Raw genomic sequence first — 23,253 nt, 5'->3', positions numbered from 1 at the left:
TGTATGACTGCATTAGCAACCTGAATCCAGCCAATGTGTTAAAAATACACATCATAACCAAATGGGCTTATCCTAGGAAAACAAGGATGGTTTAACAACAGAAAATTATTTATTGACATATCACAACAACCAAATGATTATGACAGTAGAGGAAAAAAAATTCATTTACTAAAATTCAACAAACATTAGTGACAAAAACAACCTAAGTATAAAACAGAACCTCCTTGATTTCAAAATTAATGTGAAGAGAGAAGGGTCAAAAATAACCAAGATAATTTTGAACTCAAAAAACATGGGGAGACACATCCTACCAGACTCATCAGATTCTATATAAACCATGATGTGAGTTTGGTGAACTGATATAGACCAGAGTGCATTAATGCAATTCCATCCACAAATGGAAACTTGTTCTTTAGCATAGGTAGCCTGTTAATTCAGTCTCACTCACTGCAGATGGGAGTGCTTGCTGATTTAATAAAAAACAGCAACACTTAATTAAAAACATGTAAATCCATGACCCAACAAATCCATTCCTGACTATATGTTATAAACAAACTCAACTATGTCTAGGAGAAATGTGCAAGAATATTTATTGCATTATTATAACAGTGAAATACCAAATTCAATCTAACTGTCCATCAACAAAATAAGTTGTGCATTTACCTATAATGGAATGCCATTTACCAGTTAAAATAAATAAATCCTCAATAAATATGAAAAATATATTGGGAGGAAAGCAGACCACAGATTAACATATTTCATTTGCATAAAATGTTAAAGCATACACACAATATCATACATTGTTCTCATGCCACATATATATGTAGTAATACACATAATCATGCATGGAAAGGATAATGTCAAGCAGAATAGGGATTACCTTGGTGGAAGGAAAGAAAATGGGATCAGGGAGTAATCAAAAGGGAGTTTTTGTTTATAATGTCTCCATTCTTTAAAGCTTTCTTAAATATGACAAGATTTATTGGTGGGCTCGTAGGTGTGATAGACTTCTCTGTATTTTTGCTATTTGCTTAAAATATGTTATTTTCTAAAAGGAAGTTAGCAATTTATTTTAAATATAAAGCTATGAAGGTCACTTGCACTGGAGAAGACAGAATAAGATGCAAGCATTGCCATGCAGGTCTCTAGACCAGTTGGCCATGTAGGTACTAACATCCATGCTTGGAAAAGATGACACCTCCTCAGTTTGGACAGAGACGAAAGAGCTGTAGTCCCTAATGTTGGAAAAGGAGTGAGAGAAATTACCATGGCTTTTTCCTACCCCACTTTTCCTGCCTTGTTGCCCCAGCTCCTTTCTTCTGCCATCTCTTTTCTCTTCCTCTCTAGAGTGGTATGGACAGCTACTGAACTTTAAGGAAGAATGTAGCCAACCATGTAGCTCTGTCCCTGCCATCCCAGTAGGAGACTTCATCCAGGCATTGAGGAATCTCCATTTACCTGGGGAAAAAATTCCAGGATTTGTACAACTGATTGCATACTAGGGATTTCTCCCTAGTTTGAGGCTTCAGATAATTAATACAAATTCAAGCATATAGAAAAGTCCCTTTGAAGTTAAAGTTGCCCAACAAATTATTATTGAGTCTTAAACAAAAGAACAAGAGAGAAGGGTATTAATGTTTATAAACTTGTGTTACTCTCTTAGATATTTAAATTATATATAAGATTGTATTTAACTCTTATGTTCTGGAGTGTATCCCTATATTTTCAATATTATTTCTAAGATAGTGATAGTTCCTAACAAATTGTATTATTAGATTTCTCTCTATCAATAGAATTCTTACCATGTAAATATGGAATGCTGCTTATGATGGGTTCAGAAATCCTACTTAACTAGATGTAAAAGAAGTTTGAAATTTTAAGGATTTAATTTTCCGAGGAGGTTTATATACAATTTTAGAATTCTTTTATTTGGGGAGGGGTGACAGGAAGGTACAAGGTTTTAGTTATGTGAGTTGAGTAAGTCCTGGAGATCAACTGTACAGCATAGTGCCTGTAGTTAACAATACTGTATTATACCCTTAAAAATTTCCTAAGAGGGTAGAGCTTACGTAAGTGTTCTTATCACAAAAAATAATAATGATAATCTATAAAGAGAGCAGGAGAAAACTATTGAAGTGATGGGTGTGTTTATGGCATAAATTATGGTGATGGTTTCACGGATATATACTTATCTCAAGATGCGTCAAGTTGTATACATTAATTAAATATGTATGACCCTTAGTATGTCAATGATACCCCAATAAAGTGGGGTTTTTTAAACAAGTTATTTTATCTGAATTGTATTTTTAATATGGTAAACATGCAAACAATCCAAATAGGTATAAAATGAAAGGTAATTCTCCTTCCCACACATTGTCCCCCAGTCCCCTCCACAAAGACAACCACTGTTACAAATTTCCTGTGTGCTCCTCTAAGATATTCTGTTTTCTTAATTATGCACCTGTTTCTTAATTATGTCTAGGATTGATTTTGGAGAAAAACAAGGACAAATATGCATCAAAAAGAACTTTTTAAAAAGTTCATTCCATAAGAATGTTATTTCAGAATGTCTGTCTTCTCGAAAACACATACAATGCTTTTCTACCTGAGGCCAACCTGTAGTGCAGCATCTTCAGACTTGGGGTCAGGCACGATTTAAGTAAAAGCTAATCACAAGAGCAAGACTTCAAAGGAGCCACAATAAAAATAGCAAAGATGTTCTGTTGTTCATTAAATTTTTTATAGAAAAGTAAGGAGAAAAGAATAGTCTCAATGCAGTAAGTTCCAAGGCTTGAGGCTGGTACTAATTAGGCAATTAAGTGACATGCAGCTGCTCTGTGCTATGAAGTATTGCGCAAAGCTATCAGATAGATTTAGTAATTATTTTGCCCACAATTGAATGGAATCTAAAAGGAGGTGGTTCCACAAAAGCCCATCTATGTTGTTGCTTTCTTAATCAGCCTAAAAATTTAGCCATATCTTAAATATGATTAAGAGGCTGCCCAATTGATCTTTTTTAACAACTCTGCTAAAAGCTTATTGGTAATAAAGAGTTTAATTCAGACAGAAGTATTAACAGAGAATTTATGATGTCAAAGAGTAAAGTTCCTATTAGCTTATTACTTTTTAAAGCACAGTATTTGGTATTTCTCATGGGTAGAAAGGAAATCTCACACTTTTTTTCCTCCCTTTTTGGGGACCAATCTCCAAGGTCAACGACCTTGTCTATAAGAAAAAATCTCACCTTTGAAAGAAAAAATCTCATCTTTGTCTTTTAGGCTCTTCTAACATATAAGAGTGACCCAGCCATGAGAAAAATGTTGAATCATCTCTATTTCTATATCATGCCTGTTTTTAACGTCGATGGATACCATTTCAGTTGGACCAATGTAAGTCACTTTGCCTATCCAGTTGAAAAGAGGACTAAATAAATCAGGGAAAACAGAGTCACTAACTTCCAGGACAGGAAGGAAGGTGGACGGGCAGTCAGCTAATTGATTATAGAGATGCAAAAGAGGCCTTCACTCCTTTACAGATCAGAGCTGTTGTTGGTATTTGATTTCATTTTCACATCTAGATTTTGCAGAAGATTTCACATAAATAAAGATTTCTTCCTCCAAATAAATTGTGAAAAAATCACTCGTCTAGTCCAGCCCATTCAATTTTGTCTATAAAGAAATGGGGCCAAGAAAAGGCAAAATATAGGAAGTTTGGATCATAAATTGGAGCATGAAGCTCTGCTACTAATCCAGTCCTCTTTTTCACTCCCTGGGCTTGTCTATTCACAGAAGAACTCTCTGCTCGGTAGTATGATTCATTCATTGATGATTGAGCTACTAAAATGCATATGAATAACCTTTTAAGTATTTTTCTCTGCACCTGTTTTCTTAATTATGTCTAGGATCGATTTTGGAGAAAAACAAGGTCAAGGAACTCAAGGTTTCGCTGCCGTGGAGTGGATGCCAATCGAAACTGGAAAGTGAAGTGGTGTGGTAAGTTTGGGACTAACTGGGATCCACCTCCAAAGGCTTCAGCAGGTTTTACTCTGTGAAATCATGAGCCCAGAGGTCTCTCATGGGAGACTTATGTTTGTCTGTATGTGAAAACCTGGTAGAGAAAGGTACAGTTATGTCCATCATAGCTGTCATTGGCAAAAGAAAATGAAAGGATTCTTTTTTAATATATAAGAATCAAATTTTAAATCTGTCAACTCAGTCCTGAAAACTGAAAATTTAAATATGTATGTAAAAGCAGAAAACTGAAGAATATTTGTCATACCCCCAATTAAAACATGAACCATGGTGTAGTATAATTCTGGTTGAATGTATTTACCCTTTTCATATAAGCACCACTGATCCTGCCTTTGTCTACTGTGGGCAACACTTGCCTATAATCTCCAAGGTCGACGACCTTATCTATAATCTACCACTCTGCTGGTCATACGTGGATTGACTGCTCACATCAGGAATGTATTTCTGCTGCATTCCATATTTCATTAATAATCACCTTTAACATAAAAGGAAGATGTCATTTTAAGGAAGGAAATCCTTCTACCAAAGAAAAAAACAGGCAAGTGTCAGGGAGAAATGAGAAAATTAGTCATGGCTAGTATACTTGCAGCAGAAAAAGGATAGGATGGAAAACTATTACTAAAATGCAGTCGTTAGGAGCTGCCTTTTTATTGAATCTTTCTATAGGTCCCTCAAAATATAGACCTGTGTATAATGGAAAGCCTTCCTTTAATCCTTTAGAAATGAGGCCTATTGCACATTCACTCATTCTACAATGAGGGTTAGGTTCTATGTGAGAAGCCAATCCTCCCATCCCACTAGCATCAGCCAGAATAACCGGGTGTGGGCTTTGATTGCATCCACACATCCCTCCAAGCAAGAGACTTCAGTCAATTAGAATTGGCAAATAAGAACATAGGACTAAAAGAATATGGCTGTAAAATAAGACAAATGTAGTCTGATTCTACCATTATTAGCTCAGTGATTTGGGTAATTTTTTTTAATCTATGAAATTATAATGCCAACAACCTCATGGGGTTATGATAGGGACTGAAGGAATTTATAGATGTGAAATGTCCAATTTAGTTCCTAGCTCCAAACTGGGATCTAAGTATCAGTGACCTATCTCTTGTTCCCTGACCTCCAGAACAGAGTCACTTCACTTCTAAGCCTCAGACTAATTGGTGAAACAGCCTCTTTTCTTCATGGGAATGTTGTGATGATGAGCAATAATGTATACTTAAAAGTACTTTCATTGTTGGGGGGAAGCATTCTACAAATACTATGATGTGGTATTACAGATGGCTATTTCTATTTAGAAATTGTTTTCTCCAACCTATACTGAGACAACAAGCGTGTTAACTCCTGAAATCCAGTAATTTAAAAAAATACTTTTCACTTTCCCTTCTCTCTAACGGGGCCATTTTGCATACTCATAATCACAGGGATGTTTCCCTCGTTAGCGGAAACTCGCATCCACATATATGTCATACGCATACCTACAGGCATCTGCATGAGTGCCCTGGATGCCAATGCCCTGTATGTAATTGAGCCAAGTAACTCTAGCAGCAGCTGGCTCTGCCTGTGTAAACTTAGACTCCTGTTTATATCAGGTTGCAAGTGAGGCCTTTATTCCCTTGGTGGTTCTTCCTTTACCCAGCTTGCATCCTTCATACACATGCCTTCTTTGGTTTTTCAGTTTCAGCTGCAGTCCCAGCTAGAATTCCTTTGATTCTTCCCAGTTTTGAATTGTTCTTTTTTGAGCCAACGCTCAGGATACACAAAGGGTTATGTCAAATGCAGTTACAAAATGATGATAGACTGTTGGAAGTAATGGGGAAGTGCAGGCAGCCTAGCTGGGACTGTGTCAGCTGCAAGGTCTCCAGAATGGATTCAGCTGATCCAATAGGCAGGCAGCCAAGTGTGACCTGCCTCCCTCCCAGGGTCAGGTCCATCCCCTCTACAGCTATGTGCTGCATGAAGGGGACAAGGAACCACAATGTGGGAATCACCCCAAGGTCAGGGGAATTGAAGTAAGTATGAAATTCCCTAAAGTGAACCTCCAAATAAACACCCATAGCATAAATGACAGAGAAATGCCCAGACCATTGTAAACACTATAGGATCAACACAGAAGTGACAAAAACAGCTCTTTCTTTTTCTTAAGTCATTGATTCTTGAACTTGAGGAGCAGAACATGAAACTTTTTTGCCATGAAGAATCTGGGGATCCCCATGTGATAGTGGTGATGCCTTAGTACATCCATGTGGAATAATCCAGCATGCACATAGAGAAAGGCATAGCTTTTGAGTACTTCGTAGCTCCCTTGGGGATGTTTTGGCTATAGGATGAATATCACTGGTCTGAAAGTCCCCCAGAGGAACCTGACAAGTCCCCCAATTGGTAGGAACCAGGAATAAATGCATAAATTTCATTCATTCATTTCAAGCACATTCTCTCTGTGATGCACTGTGCTTTTTTCTTTCCTCTCTGTACTGTTTTTAGAATGTGCTGTAAGCACTGATTTTTCCAAATTGGAACAAATCCAGGAGAAAGGCAAAGGGTTTGGATAATATCCATACTTAATCTTTAACTTCTGAATAATTCAAGTGTTGCCTAAATACAAATTACTATTTAGAAAAACCTATGGAACATAAAACAATTTTGCAAATCATGTATCTACTAAGAGACTTGCATTCAAAATATAGAAAGAATTCTTTCAACTCAGCAATAAAAACACAAGTAACCCATTTTAAAAGTGCACAAATGATTTGAACAGATAATCTCCAAAGATGATATATAAAAGGGAATAAGCACATGAAAATATGCTCAGCATCATTAGCCAACAGAGAAATGTACATCAAAACACAGTAGGTACCACGTCACACCTACTAAGATGGCCGTAATAAAATGACAATGACATGTGTTGGTGAGGGTGCACCAACTGGGACATTCATACTTGCTGGTGAGAATGTAAAATGGTGCAGCCACTTTGGAAAACAATTTGGCATTTCCCTAAAAAGTTAAACATAGAGTTAAACAGATGACCCAGCAACCCCCTCTTAGATAGGCATACCCAAGAGAAATGAAAACATTTGTCCACATAATGACTTGCATATGACTGTTCATAGCAGTATTACTCATAATAGCCAAAAAGTGAAAATAACCCAAATGTCTATCAGCTGATGAATAAATAAACAAAATGTGGTATATTTATACAATGGAATATTATTTGGCCATAAGAAAGAATAAAGTACTGATACATTCTGCACATAGATGATACTTAAAAATATGCTAAGTGAAAAAAGTCAGTCACAAAAAGGAAATGAAATCTCCAGAATAGGCAAATCTATAGGGATAGAGAGTAGATTAGTGGTTTCCAGGGGCTGGGGAGAGGGGAAAATGGGGAGTGAGTGCTGAGGGGTAAGGGACTTCTTTTGGGGGTGATGAAAATGTTCTAGAATTAGATAGTTGTGATAATTGTGAATATACTGAAAGCCATCGAATTGTACATTTTAAAAGGGTGAATTTCATAATATGTGAATTATAGCTATTATAAAAACAATGAAGCTGTTATAAAAATGTTTTTGTTTCTATTTAGGAGCAAGTTAGGTACTTATTGAAGCGTAGTAATTCTTTTAGAACACTCAGTTACCTAATATTATAAATTAGATATGATATGGAGAAAACTATACTTTCTTTAGCAGCCCAACCACATGTGCCCCTCTCTACATATGCCCTTCTCTGACCACCACATTCCTACCCTACCCCCCCCCAAAAAAAAAAACAGGGTCTCTTCTGTTTGGGCAATCATTTGGGTAGATCATCTGGGGTGAAGAGAGAAACCATTACAAATTGGTGGTTTTCAGCCAATCCCTGGGAAATAACAATAGATGGCCACTGGCCTGCTTTCTAAAAGGATGAGTTCCTCCAGCTGAGTGGCTTTTGTTTGGAGAGAGCTATACTAGCCGAGGAACTAAGCTGAATTGTTATGAAAATATAGAGAATTTCAGAGCCTAAACTTGGGGCAAAGAGAGAAATAAAAAGAGGTAATGTTTCTAGTCTGTATGGAAAGAGACTTTAGTACGGTACTCAAAAATGCCTACATAGGATTGCGATTAAACTTTGCTGTGAAGTATGCAATTCTCCAACATATTCAGTACACAACCACCACCACAGGTAATATTCCGTACAATTTACTTCACTGACTAAGCGTGGGGTTAAGGGAAAACTCTCCGTTTTCCCTCTGCAGGTGGGCCTCAAGTGATCCACCTGCCTCAGCCTCCCAAAGTGCTGGGATTACAGGCATAAGCCACCATACCCAGCCAGGAGTGTCAACGTCTAAGCCCCAACATAAGGATTTGTGAAATTGGAGCTGCCCTCTAGGTAAGGAGTATCAGAAAAACCCAGTGTTTTTTCTTTTTCAGTACAACACTTCTGACACCAGATGTGTGAAGTTTTCTCACTACACCCCAAGCAATTCTGCAGTGGACACCAGCTAGGTGTCTTATAATTCAATTCAATTCTGACACTACCTAAAAGGAGTGTCTGATTCCTCAGGTTAAAGACTCTGTCCTACAAGATTGCCCCCAACCTCAGATGCCAGTCATGAATGCCAGCTTGTGACCTGTACTTCTGCCTAACTGGCTATAAATCAAGGTTCCCAAGATCCCCTCTTTCAGTTCAATCTGCTACAGTGACTCACAGAAATACTTTACATATGTTTATCATTTATTTTAAATGATACAGATAAACACTCAGATGAAAGAAATGCATAGAGCAAGGTATGCAGGAAGGGCATGAAAGATCCATGCCCTTTCCATGGGCACCACCCTCCAGGAACCTCCATGTGTCCAGCTGTCCAGAGCTCTCTGAACCCAGTTCTTTTGGGTTTTTACTGAGGCTTGATCATGGGGGCATGCTTGATGAAATCATTTGCCATTGGTGATTAACCTTAAGCCTCTCTCCTCCCAAGATGTTGGGGAGGTGGCACTGTACGTCCCAACCCTCTCATCATGCCTGGCCTTTCAGTGACCTGTCCCCATTCTGAAGCTGCCTAAGGACCCCTAGCCACTAGTCATCCTATTAGCATACAAAGACAGTCATCGCTCCAGAGAGTCTAAAGATTTTAGGAGCTGTATGTATTCCAGGAAACAGCATGAAGACCAACAAATATGTATTTCACAATATTACCCTGGGGATGTGATGAAATTCTGAGTCTGGCTTCAAGGTAAGCTCAGAGAGAGAACTAATTCACAGCAAATTTCAGAGGCATGGAACCCAAAGCAAGAATGCACTGCCCTTAGAAGAATGAATTTCTGTCACTGGAGATTAATCAACAAGCTCTGATCCAGATAACTTCTGGCTGAGAATGACATGTTGATGGGATTAAACATCAACTAACTGGTCAAACTAGGCCCTTAAGATTCCTACCACCTCTGTTAGGAATGACTGTAACATACATTAATCCACCTCTAAATCCAAACGAATGTATTGAGCCCTTTCTATATTGCAAGGTGCTAGAAATTATATAAGAATGTCTTGAAAGATTTAATGGATTCACATCCTACTCCTAAGAAACTATTTGGGATTCTGAAGAAATACAAAGTGAACTGATCTGTTGGCTTATCATATTCTTTGCTTAACAACCAATTTAATATGAAAAGATATGAATCACCTAATATCTAGCAAAGTTGGTAGAAAATTTTAAAACTGGAAAATCAGTGACTGTAGTGTTTAGTTATGGTTTTTATAAAGGTAATTAAGGACCTAGAATCCTGGCTATTTAGAAATTTAGGTCATAAGGATTTGCTCACCATTGTTGATATATGGCTGGCATTTCTTGAGTCGTTATGTGCCAAGTAAGTGCCAAATGCCCAACATGAATTTCTCATTGGTAGATGCTATTATTATCCCTATTTGGCTGATGAAGAAACTAAGAGAGAAGTTAGGAAACTTGCTCAAGATTATGAATTGAGCTAAAATGAAAAGTCAAATCTGACTGACTTCAGTGTCTGTTTGTAACCATAGTCTGTCTCCTTAGGGATCAAGTTGCCATGAATGATTTGGTTAAAGAGTTAAAGATGTGTGACTGCAGAGGACTAGTTTAGGTATCCGAATAACGATATGAATGGAAGTGTTTTATCCAAAATGAAATAGACAAAAAAAAAAATGAGCTTGGGAATGTATGGTAAGAGGGAAGTGTAGAGGAAGATCCCCCAGGCACTATTTCTGATCTTGGACCACCACATACCATGCAAGTAGTTTGAATTTACAAACCCATGAGATGTCAGGCATGTGGTTATAAATTCTCCAGGAAGACTTTTTTCTTTCCCTGCCAGAGTTTGGCATCTTCCCATGCAGGTAGATCTTTCTGTAGTCCACATTTTTATGGAAAGTGTCCTACTTCGGATGGGGCACAGGGACTCAGACCTGTAATCCCAGCACTTTGGGAGGCCGAGATGGGCAGATCACTTGAGGACAGGAGTTTGAGACCAGCCTGGCCAACATGGTGAAACCCCATCTCTACTAAAGATATGAAAATTAACTGAGTGTGGTGGCACATGCCTGTAGTCCCAGCTACTTGGGAGGCTGAGGCACAAGGATGGCTTGAACAGTTGCAGTGAGCCAAGATCACACAACTGCGCTCCAACCTGGGCAACAGAACAAGACTCTGTCTAAGAATGAAAAGAAAATGTCCTACTCTGAGGCTCCCAGGTGTATGTCTAGGTCTTGCTCCCTTTTCCTACATACTGAGAACCCAAATGCTGATCCTCTGCCTCCACTGCATGTGGCCATTGACACAAGCCTCCAGGTCAGAGACCAGCAAACACCCCAAGCATGCCTGCAGCTTTTGCTTCAGCTTCAGCCATTATTCCAGCTCCTTCTTCACACTTGTACCCTCAGGAACATTTTTGAAGACTTTCCCATGTATTTACATCGATTTCTTGATCATTTAGATGTGTTTGTAGCAGGACCTTTTATCACAGTATCTGCCACAATTCCTTCATATTGCTAGAAAACCTGGCTATCATTTTATAAATTAACAAAATTAGAATTAGTGCTGGCCTGACTTCTCCATGATGATTTTAGGGCCTTTTATCCTCATCATAATGTATTTGAAACAATCTTACCTGCACCTGATTCTCCAGAACTTACCAATGCCAGACAACTTACTTTCTTTTTTGCTGCCTCCTACAAGTAACAATGTTACAGCCATAGTATCATAGTTTCTAAATAAAAGTATGTAGCCTGAAGGTATTTCTTACTCTTCTGTTAGATGTTGTCTTTCAAATCCTGTATAACAGTCCTTTTGATATTTTGGAAGAGCTGACAATGAATGCTGAAACTTAGGAAGAACTGATTTTTTGAGATATGATCTAGCTCTGCTGCCCAGGTTGGAGTGCAGTGGTGTAATCCTGGCTCACTGCAGTCACAGCCTCTTGGGCTCAAGCAATCCTCCCACCTCAGTCTTCTGAAAGTAGCTGGGATTACCAGTGTGAGCCACCACACTTAGCTAATTTTTTTATTTCTCATAGAGATGGAGTGTCGCTATATTCCCCAGGCTGGTCTCAAGTTCCTAGGCTTAAATGATCCTTTCAACTCAAGTGCTGGGATTACAGATGTGAGCCACCATGTCCGGCCAGAAGAACTGGTTCTTAATGATGTTTCTGATTTTGTTGTTTTGGGTGTTTTCCTTTAAATTTCTCTAAGAATGAAGTCAGTAGTGTGCATTATGGGTACAGGCACTCTCCATCCATTCCAAACTCTTTCTAAGTGCCTTCCTATATGGCTGAGGCCAAAAAGATAAATGCTGCATTTCCTACAAATTTCCTTAAGGATAAGCTAGGGATCTGGGTGTGACTTAGGGTGTACCTCTTTGGTGTGCTCACCTTGGCATAAAGAATGGAAGAAAGATGGAAGTTGCTTTTCTATGGCTTCCGTGGTCCTACTGTCTGCTACCATTACGGAAGCATGTGGTTCATCCAAAGCAGCTTCACCTTCTTGACTCTCCTCTGAATGTGCTGCTTCCTCATCTTGGAAGAGACAGTAGCATTCATGGTCAAGTCTTCCAAGAAGGCTCAGAAAAATGTTTTATACTTTTTTTTTTTTAAATATGGAACACAAATTTGCGTGTCATCCTTGCGCAGGGGCCATGCTAATCTTCTCTGTATCATTCCAATTTTAGTATATGTGCTGCCGAAGCGAGCACTATACTTTTTTTAAAAAATCTTCTCTGTGACCAGTCACTATGGCTCAAGCCTATAATCCCAGCACCTTGGGAGGCCAAGGAGGGCAGATCACTTGAGTGCAGGTGTTCAAGACCAGCCTGGGCAACAATGGTGAAACCCCATCTCTACAAAAAATACAAAAATTAGCCAGGCATGATGGCACATTCCTGTAATCCCAGCTACTCAGGAGGATGAGGCAGGAGGATTGCCTGAGCTAGGGAGACAGAAGTTGCAGTCAGCCAACATCAAACCACTATACTCCAGCCTGGGCGAGAGAGTAAGACCCTGTCTCAAAAAATAAAAATAAAATCCCCTCTGCTGAAAACTAGCCATAGTGGATTTTGTGCCCTTTCCTGAAATTCTGACCAGTACAAAGTCTTTTATAAACATTTCATTCCCTACTTTGTATCTATTACTTTGACCAAGAATTCTTTCATAAGCTTTGTCTAACATTCAGCTTAATTTTCTTTTTCCTTGTATTCATTACTGCTACTGTCTCACCTTTTCATATTTCATCGCCATCTACTGTGCTAATTTGTCCTTTTAAAATAATGTATCTACTAAAAATATTAGTAAGCTATTATCTCTCTTCTTAGCTAGGGAATATATTAATCCCTTTCAGCACTCCTCGTGCTGATCAACTTTAAACATCTTTTTGCAAACTTCATTCTTTCTAGAATAGAAGATCACAGGCTAACTGAAAATCTTTTGTTTCTAAGATTTAAAGAAAATACAAAAAGCTTTCCTTTTCTTCTCTTCCTATTCAAACCTATCTTCCAGCTGATACACTGCTAAAAAGAGATATTCTATTTTATCTTTTGTGAAGTTGCTCTTAAGTCATTCTTTACCTAATCTAGACACTGATTATATGCAAAAATCATTTCCTCTCCCTGTTTTCTATTTCATAATCCTTAGGCAGAACATGCCCAAATGCTTTTTAAAACAATTTTTTTTTGTAACAGCAGATTGTAAATAATGCTTGGGACTAATTTTGTGTGTATACACAAAACACTATATTGTTGTTTTATTTCTCTGATTATTCTTGTGGGTAAATATGTAAGAATTTGCATTTGAAGGACAATATCTAGTTTACACCATCTATTGTAACATCATGAATAAATTTATTTGCTGAATTTTTTGATAACGACCTTACAAACAAAGTTTAAAAACCTTTTACAGACCAGGCACAGTGGTTCATGCCTGTAATCCCAGCATTTTGGGAGGTTAAGGCAGGCGGATCACTTGAGCTCAGGAATTTGAGCCCAGCCTGAGTGACATGACAAAACCGTGTCTCTACCAAAAAAATACAAAAATTAACTGGGCATGGTGGTGAGTACCTGTACTCCCAGTTACTCAGAAAGCTGAGTTGGGAGGATCGCTTGAGCCAGGATCTGGAAGTTGCAGTGAACCCAGATTGTGCCACTGCACTCCAGCCTGGGCAACAGGGCCAGACCTTGTCTCAATAAAATAAAACTAAATTGGACCAGGCACCAAGGCTCATGCCTGTAATCCCAGCACTTTGGGAGGCTGAGGCAGGCGGATCACAAGATCAAAAGATCGAGACCATCCTGGCCAACATAGTGAAACCCTGTCTCTACTAAAAAATACAAAAATTAGCTGGGTGTGGTGGTGTGCCCCTGTAGTCCCACCTACTCAGGAGGCTGAGGCAGGAGAATTGCTTGAACCCGAGAGGCAGAGATTGCAGTGAGCCGAGATTGCGCCTCTGCACTCCAGCCTGGCACCTGGTTACAGAGCAATCAAAAAATAAAAATAAAAATAAATTAAAACTTTTTACAAATAACTTAGTTTTGAAAGTCACTGAGTGAGCAGCACATAAAAATGCTATTTTTCAAGTGAGACATGGGAGAGGTGGCAGAATCACTCCCCTTGGCTCTTGGGACACTGAGCTACTGATTTTTCATTTGGTACTGATTTTTAAGCCCAGTAATTTTACTGTCCCTGTTTCAGCAGGTAACGCTCCCATGCTGCTCAGTCTTCAGGAGGCCTCTAGTCTTTACATCAGCATATGAGTAAGGTTTTTAAAAAGCCTTTACCTACTCATTCCTTTTCCACTATGCTGGCCGCTTTTCAGTGTTTTTGCACTTCTGATTTCACTGAAAACAAACTACATCTTTCTGATAATTTTCCTCCAGCTGTATCATTTGCATTTGAGAATTCATGCTATTTTTTATTTTCATAAATTTCATGCCTATCTAACTGCTTTGATTTTTGGGGTCCTTGTTTCCATTTTTAATATCTCATCAGCATTATACTGCTATATTCCTCCTGGGTTACTAATGTAATTAAATATTTTCCTTATTTTCAGATTCTCAATTCCTTTTCAAGTTATATGCTTGTTTTTAATCCAGACTCCCTATGAAGTAACTTCCTGTTATTAAAATAATCTCTTTTGAATGCTGTTCTCAAACATAGATATAGATAAATGATGATATTCTTTTTAGCTACCACTTTTTATAATTGTTTGAAAAGGTGTGGTGTGCTGAATAACAAGAGACGGATGGGCAGTCACCTTGCCTTTATGCTGTCTTCCAAAACAGCATTTTCCAAATTCCACAAAACCCTAGTGAACTACAGAACACAGAAGGTGCCATAAAACTAAATAAATAACCAACACTAATGATAGAAATATTTTTAATATGTAAAAGGGTTTTTTTTTACAATGTAAAAAAAAATGCCAAATGCATTTTACATAGTTGTCACCTCAGAAGTTATCAGATGCATCCTTGAATTTAGTCATTCATTTATTCAACTACTATTTATTTAGCTGATTATTGGGAAAACAGCAATGAAGAAAACAAAGAAAGTCAGGTTATGACACCTGCTAGAGAGTGCAGGGGTGGGGAATGATGAGCTATTTTAGGTGGCCTAGGGAAGCCCACTCTGATGATTCTTGGAAGGGGAGAGGGGAAAGGACAGTGCACATAGAAGGAACAGTCATGTAAAGGACCGTGTTGGGAGCATCTTTGGTGGGTTTCAGGAAGAGCCAGGAGGGTATCTGGCTAGAACTGGGAGGAGGAGAGAGAGAAGAGTTAGGAGAAGAGGCAGAAGTGGTCAGAAGCAAGATTATGGAGGTTCTGTGTCAATGGAAGGACTTTGGATTTTACTCTACATGGGATGGGAAAGCACTGGAGAGTTTTGAACCAAGGAACAACATGACTCGACTTTTTAAGAGAATCCTTCTGGCTACTGCATACCAAACGGATCGTGGAGGGCAGATACTTGGATTCTAATTATACCTTCCCATTTGAATGCATTGCTTTCAAAATATAATAGAAGCCTAATCTAAGAATATGATCTGCATCTTTAGAGAACCGTGGCACAAATCACATTGAATTGTAGATATAGATATACCTTTATTATGTTAAAGATTGTTATTTTAAAAGGTACCAAAATGAGATAAGAAACCATGTGAAAAAAAGGATTTGCAGCAAATACAGCAGAGAATGTTTTATTATCATTTTTATATAAATACTTCAGAATCAAACATACATAAAAATAATTTTAAGAGTCCACACAAAATGTGAAGAAAAACTCCAGAACTCTGGTAGGTTAAAGAAATTTAAAAAGCAAAGTCTCAATTCATGAAAATAAACATACCTGAGAAAACAGGCAGCCTCCTCATAATCAAAAATAATATTAAAACACTATAACATTCATCTATTGGATTATTGCCCAAAATGTTTAATGTGATCATCTCAGCTGGACACTTTAATTGGGATGGCATGTATCTCTTGGGGCATGAGAAAGCAATTTGGTGAGGCACATCAGAAACACAATCCAAGGCCGGGTGCAGTGGCTCACACCTGTAATCCTAGCACTTTGGGAGGCTGCAGGAAGTGGATCACTTGAGATCAGGAGTTCAAGACCTGTCTGACCAACATAGGGAAACCCCGTCTCTACTAAAAATACAAAAATTAGCCAGGTATAGTGGTGCTTGCCTGTAATCCCAGCTGCTCAGGAGGCTGAGATGGGTGAATTGCTTGAACCTTGGGGGCAGAGGTTGCAGTGAGCCAAGATTGTGCTCCAGCCTGGGAGACAGAGTGAGACTGTGCCTCAAATAAAAGAAAAAAAAAAAAAAAGAAAACATGATCCATTCATTCAACAATATGGAATGAATGACTTCTATCTGCCGCATTGTGAGCTAGGTACTTGAAAAGCAGAGGCAGATGCCACAGATTCCCTGTCTTCATTGGGTTTCAAATCACTGAAGTTGGAATGAGTGAAGGGAAGGGGGAAAAAAAGAAAGAGAGAAAGAGGAAGTGGAGAGGGGAGAAGAGGCAAACAGAACAAATTGGACGTATACAGAGAGAGAGAGTTTTTAAGGCATTGGTTCACATAGTTACAGAGGTTAGCAATTCCAAAATCTACAGGGTAGGCCAGCAGGCTGGGGACCCAGGGATGTGCCTACATTGCAGTTCAAGTCTGAAAGCAGAATTTACTCTTGCTAAGAAGAGCAGGAAGGGTAGGGGTGGTAATTTCTTTTTCTTTTTCTTTTTCTTTTATTTTTTTTCCTTTTTTGAGACAGTCTCACTCTGTCCCCCAGGTTGGAGTGCAGTGGCGCAATCTCACCTACTGCAACCTTTCCCTCCTGGGTTCAAGTGATTCTCCTGCCTCAGTCTCCTGAGTAGCTGGGATTATAGGCATGTACCACCACGCCCAGCTAATTTTTGTATTCTTAGGAGAGATGGAGTTTCACCATGTTGATCAGGCTGGTCTTGTACTTCTGACCTCAAGTAACCCACCTCCCTTGGCTTCCCAAAGTGCTGGGATTACAGGCATGAGCAACTGTGCCCAGCCTCTTTTTGTTCTATTCAGGCCTTTAACTGATTGGATGAGGCCCACCCACTTTATGGAGGGTAATCTGCCCTACCCAAAGCCCACTGATCTAAATGTTAATCTCCAAAAACATCTTCACAAAAACATTAAGAGTGATATTTGACCAAATATTATATGGATGCTGTGGCCTAGCCAAATTGACACATAAAATTAACCATCACAGATACTATGATAGAAATAGATATATATATAAATACATACACATATCTTCACACTTAGTAACATCAGAAAAGTCTTCATAGAGGAGAGAAGGGCAGATTTGAATATTAAGAATGTATTTGACATCAGGGTAGACTAAGCTGTAGGGCAGAAGATGAGTAAAGCAAAGGATGCAGGGTCAAGAGGGCATTCTCAGTAAGGGACACAGGTGGACCTGAGGAAAATATGTGGCATGTCAACAGGATGGAACGTGGTGAGGACAGCAAGAGGCCCTGTATGGCTCTGATGAAGGATGACAGGAAGCAGTGGTGAGAAGTGAGGATCCATAGATATAGTACCCGCTGAGGTTCCATGCCATACTGAGCTCTGCAGATTTTATTCTAGAAGCCATGTTATTCAAACTGGTATGTTTGCAAGTGGGGTTATGTCACAGAGAAAGTTATAAAAAGTTATTATCCACTTACAGGGCACATGAATTTCCTTTTCTTTGAGACAGAGTCTCGGTCTTGTCACCCAGGCTGGAGTGCAATGACACAATCTCAGCTTACTGCAACCTCCACCTCCTGGTTCAAGTGATTCTCCTGCCTCAGCCTCCTGAGTAGCTGGCATTACAGGTGACTGCTACCACACCGGTGGTATTTTTTTTTTTAGTATTTTTGGTAGAGGCAGAGTTTTGCCATGTTGACCAGGTTGGTCTGGAACTTCTGACCTCAGGTGATCCACCTGCCTCAGCCTCCCTAAGTGCTGGGATTACAGGTGTGAGCCACTGTGCCCGGTCACCCTTACAGGTTTTAAAGCTGGAAGAAAACAACTAATCTCTGAATATCACTGGAGCAAGAGTGTCAACCAAAGGACTAGTTGGGAAACTACAGCAGGATTATGATCTGTGTTGCAATAAAGTAGATGAAGAGAAAACGTGCTCACAAGGAATGTGGAAGCAGAACTCATTAAGACACCAGTGAGACAAAAGCAGAGGGAAAGGGAGGTATCCAGGGTGACTCTGTTTCTGGCTAGAGTTCCTGGTGGATACAGGCACTGCTTACCCAGATTTGGCAGCTAGTAGGAGGTTAGAATCTGGTGAAAATCATGAGTCCAGATGTGAGCAGTGTATTTGAAGTGCTTGTGGGAATGGAGGGGAAGATAGAAAATGCTAACTATATATAGATCTGGAGTAAGCAGGATTCCTCCCTAACTTACTCTATGAAGACAGCATCACCCTGATACCAAAATCTGGCAGACACACAATAAAAAAAGAAAACTTCACGCAAATATCTCTAATGAATATAGATTCACAAATCCTTAACAAAACTCAACAACACATTAAAAAGTTAACTCATCATCATCGAGTAGGCTTCATTCCTGGGATATAAGTTTGGTTCAACATCTATAAATCAATAAATGTGATTCACCACATAAACAGAATTAAAACCATGTGTGTATCTCAAGAGACATGGGAAAAGCTTTTAATAAAATCCAGCATCCCTTCATGATAAAAGTCCTCCAGAAACTAGCCATCTATGACAGACCCAGAGCCAACATCATACTGAATGGGAAAAACTGAAAGCATTCCCCTTGAGAACTAGAACAAGACAGGAATGCCCATCTCATCACTCCTATTCAACTTAGTACTAGAAGTGCTAGCCAGAGCAAGCAGGCAAGAGAAAGAAATAAAAGACATCCAAATAGAAAAAGAAGTTAAACTAGCTCTCTTTGCAAATAATGTGATTCTATATTAGAAAACTTTAAAGACTCTACCAAAAGAGTCCTGGAACTGATAAACAATTTCAGTTAAGTTTCAAGATACAAAGTTGATGCACAAAAATCAGTAGCATTTCTATACACCAATAACATTCAAGCTAAGAGCCAAATCAAGCAATTCCATTTACAATAGACAAAATAAAATAAAACTACCAGAATACATCTCACCAAGAAAGTGAAAGATCTCTGCAAGGAGAACTACAAAACACTGCTAAAAGAAATCTTACATAACACAAATAAATGGAAAAACACTCCATGCTCATGGATTAGAAAAATTAATAATATTAAAATGGCCATACTGCCCAAAGCAGTCTACAGATTCCATACTATTCCTGTCAAACTACCATCATTTTTCACAAAACTAGAAAAAAATCTATTCTAAAATTCATATGGAACCCAAAAGGAGCCTCAATAGCCACAGTAATCCTAAGCAGAAAGAACAAAGATGGAGCCTTCACATTATCTGACTTCAAACTATACTATGACACTACAGTAACCAAAACAGCATGGTACTGGTACAAAAACAGACACATAAACCAATGGAACAAAATAGAGAACCCAGAATAAAGCCACACATCTACAGCCATCAAATCTTCAACAAAGTCAACAAAAATAAGCAATGGGATAGGACTCCCTATTCAATAAATGGTGCTGACGTAGCTGAGTAGCCATAAACAGAAGAATGAAACTGGACCTCTGTCACCATATACAAAAATTAAGTTGGATTAAGTATTTAAATGTAACACTTCAAACTATAAAAATTCTGGAAGGAAACCTAGGAAACACCATTCTGGACATGGGCTATGGGACAGAATTTGTGATTAAGTCCTCAAAAGCAGTTGCAACAAAAACAAGAATTAACAAGTGGGGCCTGATTAAAGAGCTTCTGCGCAGAAAAAGAACTATCAATACAATAAACAGACAATCTACAAAGTGGGAGGAAATATTCACAAACTATGTGCCTGACAAAGGTCTAATATCTAGAATCTATGAGGAACTTAACTTGACAAGAAAAACCCAAATAACCTCATTTAAAAATGAGCAAAAGATACGAACAGACATTTCTACATTCCTCAAAAGAAGACATATAAACAGTCAACAAACATATGAAAAAATTCCCCACATCACTAATCATCAGAGAAATGCAAATCAAAACCACAATGAAATATAATCTCATGCCAATCAAAATGACTATTTAAAAATAATAGATACTGGCAAGGCTGGAGTGTAAAAGGAATGCTAATACACTGCTGGTGGGAATGTAAATTAGTTCAGCCACTGTGGAAAGCAGCTTTGAGATTTCTCAAAGAACTTAGAACTAGCATTTGACCCAGCAATCCCACTACTGGATATAGATCCAAAAGAAAAGAAATTGTTTTACCAAAAAGACACATGCACTCGCATGTTCATTGGAGCACTATTCATAATAACAAAGTTATAGAATCATCCTAGATGCCCATCAGCAGTGAACTGGATAAAGAAAATGTGGTACATATATACCATGAAATACTACACAGGCATAAAAAAGAATGAAATCATGTCCTTTGCAGCAACATGGATTAGGTCAGAGGCCATTATCCTAAGCAAATTAATGCAGAAACAGAAACCCAAATACCACATGTTCTCACTTATAAGTGGGAGCTAAATATTGGGTACTCAGAGACATAAAGATAGCAACAGTAGAAATTGAGACAGCTAGAGGTGGGAGGGAGGGAGAGGGACAAAAGCTGAAAAACTAACTGTTGAGTCTTATGCTCAGTATGTGGGGGATGGGATCATTCATACCCAAAACCTCAGATGATACAGCATACTCAATGGCACACCAGCACATGTATCCCCAGATCTAAAATAATAGTTGGGGGAAAAACGTTTTCTAAACTTAATTTTAGAATTCCTCCTCCTCCTCTTCCTCCTCCTCCTCTTCTTCCTCATCTTATTCCTCTGAGAGAGAGAGAGAGAGAGAGAAAGAGAGAGAGAGAGAGAGAGTGAGAGAGAGAGAGAGAGAGAGTGTGTGTGTGTGTGTGTGTGTGTGTGTGTGTGTGTGTGTGTGTTTCACTCTGTCACCCAGGCTGGAGTGCAGTGGTGCAATCTTGGCTCACTGCAACCTCCACTTCTTGGGTTCAAAAAATCCTCCTGCCTCAGCCTCCCAAGCAGCTGGGATTACAAGCATGTGCCACCACACCCAGATAATGTTTTTATTTTTAGTAGAGACAGGGTTTCACCACATTGGCCAGGCTGATCTCAAACTCCTGACCTCAAGTGATCTGCCTGCCTCAGCCTCCCACAGTGCTGGGATTATAAGCGTGGGCCACGGTGCCCAGCCAGTATTCTTCTTTAAAGAACAAATTTGCCTTTAATAGTATGTTTTCTGCATTTATTTTTCCCATACAACCTACAAGTGGTTAGCCAAATAGCCAATTAAGCTGAATAATTCTTAAAAGATGCATATATTCAAATGAATCCCTGAGAAAAATATGATTTAAATGTAAGATCCTGTTACCACTATGAGTTTTTAAGTTAGGCCATTCGACTGTACCTCTCCAAGAATTTTTCAAAAGTCAATGGAGCCACAGGAGTTATTCTACAGATATTTTTTGAGCACCTTATACATGCAGGCACTCTGCTTGAATGCTACTTTGGAATGTTTCTTCAGGCAGTATTGAATTCAAGGAAACAGCTTCTAATTTTCTTCGCTGTATTTTTCTCTACCTATCTATATGCAAATAATACTTAAAATAAAAACACCTTTTCTTACAACCTAATGTGGACCTGTTGATATTCTTACAATTTTCTGATACAGCACAGCTGTATGTGTTAAAAGAGAAACAGAGAGACAAGAAAATTGGAAGGATGTAGGAACACAGGCAATATTACTTTCGAGTAATATTGCTTTCGAGTGTGGATGGGTCTTTGGCAATGTCCTTCCAAAAAAAAATACATGTGCCTTTTGACTAATTAAGTGATTCTTTTAGGAATTTATCCTACTACTGTACTCACATATGTGGGAAATAATATATGTACGAGGATATTCATTGCAGTCCTCTGCATAATAGCAAGAGATTAGAAGCATTCCAAATGCTGAACAGAGGACTAGTTAAGTAAATTAGGCTCCAATTATATAGTAAAAAATATATACTTAGCCACAATGAGACTGTTATTTTATGCACTTACATGGAAAATCTCCAGGATTGCATACACACACAGTTGAACAAAGCAAGGTAAGATCAATAGATGTAAAAAAAAAAAAATATATATATATATACACACACATATGTATATACATATATATACTGCTATTTGTGTAGATAAGATTTTTTTCACAGATGGATATAATAAAACTGGTTTTTTGCTTAAAAACATAGACTATCCCTGGAATTATACCCAAAAAAGCAGTAACATGGTTGCTTCTGGGGAAAAGAAATAGATGGCTAGACAGATGAAGGAGAGAGCAACCTATATGGCATACCATGTACATCCATTGGCCATTCAAAGAAATACTTTAAGCAGTAAAAATAAGTCAATATTCTTTAAAAAAAGAAAAAAATAAAAATTTTAACTAAAGCCTCCAGAATGCACAATCACTATTCAAAACACTTCTTCTCCCTGAATATTAGCTTTTGTTATTCAGCTTAATTCATTTGTATTAGTAAAACGGGAGGAGGCAGAAAGAGGCCTCATGGGCCTATAAAGAAATCGTATTATGCTCCTTCCACCACCATTCCTCATGCCTCTGCTCATTACCCCCACCAAATGGGAGGGGGTGGGGGGAGCAATAGAGTTCCCACTGAGTTATATTTAATCTATTCTAATCAACACCAAGTCACTGCTTCCTATGCCTGTGGCCTCTTCCATCTTCTCTCCTGGTATTTCCCTAGAGATGTTGACTGTGAAATAGACTGAGAGAAAGTTAACAGTTTTACACTGATTCAAAACATTTCACAAAAATACATTGTTTTATTATACAGATAAATAGAACAAGTATATCAGCAAAAACTATTTCTTTAATGTGACGTATTTTATTAGAATGCAATAAATTTGTTTTATGACACTGGCATCTATTTTAAATGAGGTTTTGACATGTCATTCTAGCCTGCTTAATTCTGAGAGAAAGATTCCAGAATGGTCTTCCAGCAAATTCCACAAGGAAGAAATAAACTAGCAGTAATTCATCTCATTCCCTACTCCTAAATTGGGAAAGTACATTGGTAACAGCCAAAGACAAAGTAATAATATGATTG

The 23,253-nt window shown here is 38.5% G+C and overlaps 1 protein-coding gene and 1 non-coding gene across 2 annotated transcripts in view; one reads left to right on the top strand and one right to left on the bottom strand.

The window, feature by feature from the left end:
* Positions 1 to 23,253, top strand: part of CPA6 (carboxypeptidase A6) — a 325,618-nt gene that overhangs the window by 265,656 nt on the left and 36,709 nt on the right. Inside the window, exons 7-8 of the mRNA XM_032296286.1 lie at positions 3,279 to 3,389; positions 3,902 to 3,992. Of these exons, the coding sequence (XP_032152177.1) occupies positions 3,279 to 3,389; positions 3,902 to 3,992 (202 nt within the window). The remainder of the gene's footprint in view (positions 1 to 3,278; positions 3,390 to 3,901; positions 3,993 to 23,253) is intronic.
* On the bottom strand, positions 12,121 to 12,222 carry LOC116563653. Its single transcript, XR_004274498.1, has one exon. It is a non-coding gene; the product is annotated as a U6 spliceosomal RNA (small nuclear RNA).

This window comes from Sapajus apella, unplaced genomic scaffold, assembly GCF_009761245.1.
Source record: "Sapajus apella isolate SASKATOON/1434 unplaced genomic scaffold, GSC_monkey_1.0 scaffold35, whole genome shotgun sequence".
Classification (NCBI taxonomy): Eukaryota; Metazoa; Chordata; class Mammalia; order Primates; family Cebidae; genus Sapajus; species Sapajus apella.
This window is presented reverse-complemented; position numbering and strand designations above follow the sequence as displayed.